Source organism: Oryx dammah, unplaced genomic scaffold (genome assembly GCF_014754425.2).
Source record: "Oryx dammah isolate SB20612 unplaced genomic scaffold, SCBI_Odam_1.1 HiC_scaffold_15, whole genome shotgun sequence".
Taxonomy (NCBI): Eukaryota; Metazoa; Chordata; class Mammalia; order Artiodactyla; family Bovidae; genus Oryx; species Oryx dammah.
This window is the reverse complement of record NW_024070199.1, coordinates 44,060,073-44,068,238: the sequence shown is the minus strand read 5'-3', so window position 1 is coordinate 44,068,238 and position 8,166 is coordinate 44,060,073. Positions and strand designations below refer to the sequence as shown.

At 53.8% G+C, this 8,166-nt stretch overlaps 1 protein-coding gene across 1 annotated transcript in view; it reads left to right on the top strand.

The window, feature by feature from the left end:
- Positions 1-7,858: 7,858 nt before the first annotated feature.
- Positions 7,859-8,166, top strand: part of CHKA (choline kinase alpha) — a 56,243-nt gene continuing 55,935 nt past the window's right edge. The window contains exon 1 of the mRNA XM_040255211.1: positions 7,859-8,144. Coding sequence (XP_040111145.1) covers positions 7,980-8,144 — 165 coding nt within the window. The 5' untranslated portion in view covers positions 7,859-7,979. The remainder of the gene's footprint in view (positions 8,145-8,166) is intronic.

Genomic DNA, 8,166 nt, shown 5'->3' with positions numbered 1-8,166 from the left:
AAGGCTGCCGCCAAGTGCCCCTCTGCCCTGTTAGATGGCTCAGAAGCTGGGCACCGGCCAAGGTCACACAGAGGGTCGCCAGGGGAGCCCCACCTCTGGGAGGCTCCTTCAGACTGAGATGGGAGTGGGGGTCACCAAGGACAGAGCTAGGGGTATCCAGGCTAGGGACCAGAGGTGCTCCTGGGGGAGAGACCCTCCCAGAGGTTAGACCCTCTCCCTAACCCTTCCAGGAGAGAGGGGCCAGGTCCTGAGCATGCAGAGTGGGGAGTTGGGGGTGGGGTGCCCAGCTCTGGCCATGGGATCCCGGATAGACAGAACCACTGACTCCCACCGGTGCCCCAGCCTCAGCTTACCCATCTGTTCAAGGGGCCCTCGGGTCCTGCTGGGTTTTCTCCACAGGAAGGAAAGCCACTCCAAGGCCACTTGGCACAAGTCCAGCCCACAGGGCCCAGGCCTGACTGAGCAGAAGGAGTCCAGTGGGGCACAGTTCCTGAACCAGGGTTTCCTGACGCCTGCCCGGAGGTTTGGTTTCCCAGTGTGACTTCCTTCCGTCAGAACAGGGATCTTCTAAACAACTGCATTTCTTACGTCACAAAAATAAGGCATCTAGGGTGCAAAACCAGGGGACAGGTTTCCACCAAAATCGGAAGGTGGGTTTGGAAGGCTCTCTGGTGGGGACACAGGAAACACACACAGGGGACCCCAGGGATCACTGCTGGTAGGTGGATGGTCACTGCCAGGGTCTACCTTGGGGGCCCCAGGAGGGCTTCCTGTGCCCTAGGGCCTCAGAGTTAGATTTTTGGTGTCATTTCTAAATAAAGATAATCAGAGAGACGTGGTCAGGCTTGAAAATGCTCTTCAGTGTGCCACAAAGCATAAGTATTTTTAATGAATCCTGCTATTAGCTTGGGAACAGTAAAATTATCTTGTGCAGGAGCTTTTGCATGTGTGTTAAGAGCACTGACATGTGGGACTTCCCCGGTGGTCCAATGGTTAAGGCTCCATGTTTCCACTGCAGGGGGTGTGGATTCATTCTCTTTTCTGGGAACTAAGATCCCCCATGCCACACAGCACGGCCGAAAAAATAAAAGGCGTTGATTTGTTCAAGTTACGTGTTTCAAATATGCCCCAGTTTTTTTTAAAGTAAACATTTTTAGATTAAAAAACATTCCATTTATTTTGACTGTGCCGAGTCTTTGTTGTTGAGAGGCTTTTCTGCAGCCGAGCTGAGTGTGGGCTCCTCTCCTTGGCGGAGCGCAGGCTTCTCATTGCCGTGGCTTCTCTTACTGTGGAGCGCGGGCTCTAGGGCAAGCGGGCTTCAGAAGTTGCGGTTCCCAGGCCCTAGAGCACAGCAGATGCCGTAGTTATGGTGCTCATGCTTAGTTGCTCTGGGGCCTGTGGGATCTACCCGGATCAGGGATTGAACTCACGTCATCTGTACTGGCAGGTGGATTCTTTTCCAGCGAGCCGTCAGGGAAGCCCTATGCCCCAGTTTTGATAATTATGTTGAGGAACCAGCATGCCTTGGAGATACTGCAGCTTGAGTTCCAGACTACCTCAACAAAGCGAGTATCGACATAAAGCAAGTCACACGATTGTTTTTGTTTGTTGCCTAATGCACATACCACATACTCCTAGCATACCACAGTCTATTAAGTAGGCAACAACCATGTCTAAAAAACAGCGTACATTCTGTCAACTGGAAAAATCCACAACCTAAAAGTTGTGAATTACAGTTTTTAGAAGAAATTTTTGGTTGTGCTGCGTTTTTGTTGCTGCGCCCGCGGGCCTTCTCTGCTTGTGGTGAGTTTGGGCGACCCTCTAGTTGCAGCTTGGGGCTTCTCACTACAGTGGATTCTCTCATTTCACAGCACAGGTTCTAGGGCCTGCAGGCTTCAGCAGTTGAGGTGCATGGGCTTAGTTGCTCTGGGTCAGGTGGCATCTTCCCAGACCAGGGATCAAGCCTGTGTCCCCTGCATTGGCAGGTGGCTTCTTAACCACTAGACTACCAGGGAAGCCTGAGAATTGTTTTATTGGGTGAACATTCTGAGATAGCTTGGAGGGACTGCTCCAAAGAGGTAAGGGATGACTCGGTATAGAGGAGTTTTTGCAATAAAAACCAGGTAGTGGGATCATTCAAAGATTACTGTTAATTAAAGGAAACTAGACATGTCGAGTTAATGAATTTAGCGCTTTTCTATGTATGGAAAGATGCCAGAGTCTACATGCACTGAAATAATTCCTCTGCTCTGCACCTGAGCTATCTAGGGCCTGTATCCTATTCTTCCCCATCCCAGTTCCTCAGGGAGCACTGCTGGGTGTGGCTGCAGTGGCTGATAGCTGGATGGCCACGGCATCCTTGTTCACTGATATGGCAGGGAACATTCTTTATCCACACACTTTAAAAAAATACTTTATTGCTAAAAAATGCTAACCATCATCTGAGCCTTCACTGAGCAGTAATCTTTTTGCAAATCTATCAATATCAGCTGGAAAAAAATGCACAACCTAAAAGTTGAGAGGTATGTTTATTTGGGGACCTTCCTGAGGAATGTAGTCTGGGAAAGAGACTTTCAGATGGCTCTGAGGAAATGTTCCAAAGAGGCAAAGGGAGAAGCTGGGATATACAGAATTTTTGCTGGAAAAACAAACAAACAAACAAATAAATAAATGAAACACCAAAACATCAAAAGATTACTGCTAATCACAAAAATCAGACATCTTGAGTTAATGGTTTTAGTGTTTTCTCTGGGTGGCAAGATTCAAGAATCTGGGCTCAGCGCAATTATTCCTTTGATAGGCATCTCAGCTATCTAGTGCCAGCATTCTATTTTTCTCCATCCTGAATTCCCCTCAGGGTGCACAGCAAGGGGGCTGCCGCAGTGACTGATGGCTCCGATGGCCACAGCATTCATCATTTACTGAAATGGTGGGCAGTAATTTTGGTCACAAAAACAAGATCTCAGATCACAATAACAAGTATAATAATAATAATGTTTCCCCAAATTACCAAAATGTGACACGGACATGCAGTGAGCAAATGCTGTTGGAAAAATGCTACCAATAGGTTTGCTCCATACAGGGTTGCCACAAATTTGGGGGGGGGGAGTGGTATTTTTGAGGAGCAATAAAACATGTTTTGCCTGTATTTCTTCATTTTTGAAAAGTGCTAGGTGCCTCAAAGAATGGAAAAGGCCCCAGGCCCTGGTAGACTTCTGGGAGGCTCTGTATTGCTATTAACAGAGTTCTTTGCTCCCATATCCCCTGGACCCCTCTCCCCCTGCCCCAGCCCCTGGCTAATGGGATGAGTTGCTGCAAGGCCACCCTTACTATTAATAACACCAGGTGCTGGGGATCCAGAGAGCAATCAGTACACATGCACAGCTACCCTTTGCGTGGCCCTGACCTTGAGCCCAGCCCTTTCCCTGCTCCTTCAATGACTCTCCCCACCTCCAACAAACGAGTAGGGTAGGAACAGTCATCTCCATCTGGTTTAAAGGGGTAGGTAACTTGTCCTAGGTCACACAGCTGGTGGAGGCAAATGCTCCAGACAGCTTTTTACCTCTAATGCTATACTCAAGATATCTGCATATGGCGGGGGGCGGGGGGTGAGGTGAGAGCCTGTCCCAACCACCGGACACATGGGTGTACAAGTCCCCTGCTTTCATTAAATTCTGTGGGCCCTCGGTCCTGTCTAGGGCCTTGGCCTTGAAACACTGAGGCTAGGTGTAAGGTAGAATCGTGTCTCAGAAAGGCCCAGAGACCTCTGGAAGCTGCTGGGCCTGCTCGCCCTCAGGCTAACACAGCATCCTGGGCACGGGTCAAACGTAGGCACTCAGTGAAGAGCCCAGTTCCATGTCACACTGCTGGCAGGGGCTGTAATTCAATCTTGAACAGTTAGGATTTCAGTCCGATGGCCTCTCTCCACCCACGTTAATATTTTAAGGCTCAGAACTGAAACTGAGGTGACTGGGTTGAGTGCAGCCTGGGAGGGGGTGGTAAACAGAGCCAACCAGGGCTCTCCTTCTGCAGCCCTCTAGGAAATCCCCACTGTGCCAAGTGCCTAGGACTTTCGGGGTCAAAGGTGCTTTTGGTGCAGGACGGAGTTCCCCTATATTTAGGGGGAGGAGTCCTGGGTAGGTCCCTGGGTCCTGTCCTTACTAGCTGCCTGCCTTGGACAAATGGTTTTACCTCTTGGGTGAAGCTCAACATTCTCACCTGAGAGACGAAGTGCTGATTATACTTAACATACTGTTGGCTTTGAAAGTTCAAAGATGCTAGATACAAGTAAGGAGCCTGCCTATGGTCTGCCCAACGACTCCCCTGCCAGGCCTCTCAGGCCAGACCATGGGAACCAGTCTCCAGGAAGGCCAGAGACTGGGCAGGGCCTCGCAATCTCCCCCACGCCCTGCTCCCTGGCCCATCCTGAGGCCCATCACCCATGCCATGTGTCTGCTCTGACAGAATTTAGCATCAAGGAGCTTTCGCAAAATTTTTTCTGATGTCCTAGAAGAAAAGATTTTATGCTTGGAACACACTCCTCCCAGCACCAGCACCTGCCGTAGCAAATTTCTCTCCAAGCCTTGTCCACATGTGCGCAAACGATCACATTCTGGTGATCAGAATGTCCATTGCGTTCTCATCTTACACAGTATTGTCTTCCAAGGCTGGTTAGCTACAAGGGTGTGCATTATTCATTACTCAATGCCAGCTGCTGGATAAGAAGCCACACCAAGCAGAGACTGCATGTAACAACAGGAGGGTGGGGGTGTCTTGCTTGCTGCACACATCCTGTACGCCCACCCGTTCACCCTTCACGACAACCCTGTGCCCTGTGAGCGATAACCCATTTTACAGCTGAGGAAACTGAGGCTCAACCCAAAGTGATAGTTAGCAAGAGCTGAGCCAGGACTTCATTCGTTCAGCAAATATTTCTTTTTAAGACCTTTTTCTTTCTGGCTGTGCTGCATCTTCATTGCTGTGTGGGCTTTTCTCTAGTTGCAGCAAGTGGGGGCTACCCTTCTTTGCAGTGCCTGGGCTTCTCACTGCGGCAGCTTCTCTTGCTGCAGACCACAGGATCTAGGGCGTGCAGGCTTCAGGAGTTGCAGCGCGTGGGCTCAATAGTTGCAGCTCCTAGAGCTAGGAGCAACTAGGGCTCTAGAGCACAGGCTCAGTAATTGTGGTGCATGGGCTTGGTTGATCTTCCCAGACCAGGGATCGAACTTGTGTTTCCTGCATTGCCTGGTGGACTCTATACCACTGAGCCACCAGGGAAGAACTTTTCAGCAAATATTTCTGGCACACTGAAGGCACTCAAGGGAAAAGTGAACCCTTCCTACTAACTTCACTCCTGACTGATGCGCCGACATCCTTTACAGCTCAGACTAGGACGCTAGACAAACATTTAGGTTATTTCCAGCTTTCTTCAGTGAGAAATAATGTGGTGATGGCCAGTTTTGTACATGTATTCGGGGCTTTGTGCTGCTGATGACTTCTTGTTTGGGGAGGAAGTCTTGGGGATGGGTGCTACCTCAAGGGTCATGGGCATATTTATCCTTCTGGATTTCTCCTTTGGGTAGTGATGTGTCTGACATTTTCCCTGAACACCCACTGTGTGTTGGATACATCATCATAGAGGATTCAGGAAAGTTGCTCCTAAAATGGGTTTTGAAGAGGTAAAAGCAGCCCGAGGCTCCTGACCGCCCAGGAGAGATGTCTTCTCGACCTTTCCAAGCTCAGCTTAAACACCCCCTAATGGAAAATTTAATATTTTACCATTACCATGCCATGCGACCTCAGTCTCTGCCATGGAGGTTTTGCGTGGAGTTGACAACCCCAGGGCTAAGGGTGGGCCCTGACTGGCCATTGAGAGCAAGTCCAGGACTTTAGTTAGACTGTAGCGGGAGGGAAGTTTTGTATCCGTACAGGCATGATGCTCTAACATGAAGGAACCAGAACACCTGCCTTGCTCTTCGTCTTCTTCACCATGGCCAAGGGTCCTCACCTGAGTCATTCAGCCTCCACAGGACTCAGTCTCCATATCCATTAAATGGGAGCAGTAACGGACATAACTTTCCAACATCTTTAATGAGGCAATTTCTTATTCCTACAACGAATTGTGATCCCATAAGGAAGCTGTGAGTTCTAATAGCCCAAACCAGCAGACACCAGAGTTCCCTCAAAGGACAGAGGCCCAACCCTCACTTCCTGTATCCCTTCCTCCCTGCCACATTTCAAGCATTCCTGTGAGATTACCAGGCTGCTGCCACGGGATAGTGGCATAAAGGCCTGTTACCTGGGCAGACCATAGACACAGCTCCACCTTCTCAGGGCTGGTATTTTTAGACAAAGTCCTTGGCCCTCTTATCTAAATGGCCTGACTGGAGACCTTGACTTCTCAGCTTTCCCAACATCTAGCTCCTCCTCTTCCCAAAGTGCTGGGCCGGCTCCCAGCTCCCTCCAGTTCAGTGTCCAGGCCCACCTCCACAGCTGTCTTGACAAAAGCCCCCTTTCATCATAATCCTTTGTTCAATGAGCCCTCCCCTCCCCCCACCCCCCCTTGGAGCAAGTGCAGCCAAGCACACACTGCTAAGAAGAGATGTTTTCTTCTCGAAGACTGTGAAATCCCTACACAGAAGCCATTTCCTGTATGCCAGGCGCTGAATTTCCTAAGCAACCAGGGAAACCTCTTGTCCCAGCTCACGCCGGGTAAAAAGAGGATCCGTAATTTTTAAATGTATCCGTACTCCAATTACTTTTGGAAAGGACTGGGGCGCCGGGGTGAGAGAGGAGAGAGGGACACGTAGCAGTACATGGGGTAAATGGAGGGGGGACGCCCTGCCCCCCCCCACTTCCGCGAGCAAAGGTGCGTTGGTCACAGTCACGGGACTGCCTCCTGTGCGGGGGCGGGCGGGGCGGCCTCCACAAAGCCAGGAGCCCCCGCGACACTCACCTTTGGCCAGTGTTCGGGGAGGTCGCGGGGACGCCGCCCCGCCCGCCCCGCGCCCGTAGGCCCAGGCATCCTCAGCACCACGGACAGGGAAACTGAGGCTGCAGAGGGTTGGGCCGGCGGCGCGGCCTTGAACCTGTCTTCCCCCTTTCGGGCCTCGGCTTCTGACCCGGGGACAATAATTTCTCACGCTCCAGCTTGGACGGGGCGTGGCCACGCCTCGCGGAGAGCGGAGCCGGCGCCGGGAAACGTTCTAAAAACACACGTACGGAGCTGCAGAAGGAGGTGCCTCGCTCCAAGGTCGTAGGGAAAGAGAAGCCGGCCTCCGGGCACCCGCTTCCTGCCTGCCCGCCCCCTGCCAGGCCCCAGCCTCTGCTGTCCTGCAGGTTTCGAGGGGGGTCCAAGCAAAGTTTCAGCCCCCAAAGCCGAGGTCTGGCTCTCCCGAAGTTCAAGGGCTGCCCGGCCTCCGACCGCTCTCGGGGAGCCCCCAGCGGGTTTACTAGCTTGCTCCATCCTTGCGACCCCAGGAGCCCGCTCGACGCTCCGCCCCCTTGAGGCGCCACCCCTTAGAGGGCCCGCCTCCCTCGCTCGCAGCACCCGGGACTGGCAGGGAGGCGGGGCGGGGCCGGTGTGCCCCCGTAGCCAATGAGAAGGCGGCGTGGAGAGGGCTGAGGCGGTTGTGATGCGCCGGGACCCGCGGGCGGCGGCCAATCAGCGGCGAGCTCGAGGGCGGGCTGTGACGCGGCCGGCGCTCCTCGTGCGGCGGCGGTATAGGAGCGAGCGCCACGGCGAGCGGGATCAGCCGAGTGTTGCCGCCGCCGCCGCCGCCCGCCGCTCGCTACCTCCACTCCGCCGCCGCCGCTCCGCACCCGTCCGCCGCGCCCCCAGCCGCCCGCGCCCCGGGCCTGCCCGTCAGCGAGGGGGCGAGCGGCCTCGGCGCCCGGCCTCCGTGAGGGGGGCGTCCGGCCGGACCCTGAGCCTCGCCTTCACGCGCTGCGGCCGACCGCGCCTCCTCGGCCGCCTGCCCGGCATGAAGACCAAGTTCTGCAACGGGGGCGAGGCAGAGCCCTCGCCGCTCGGGCTACTGCTGAGCTGCGGCAGCGGCAGCGCGGCCCCGGCGCCGGGCGTGGGGCAGCAGCGCGACGGCGCCAGTGACCGCGAGCCCAAGCAGCTGGGCGGGCGGCAGCCGCCGCTCGCGCTGCCACCGCCGCCGCCGT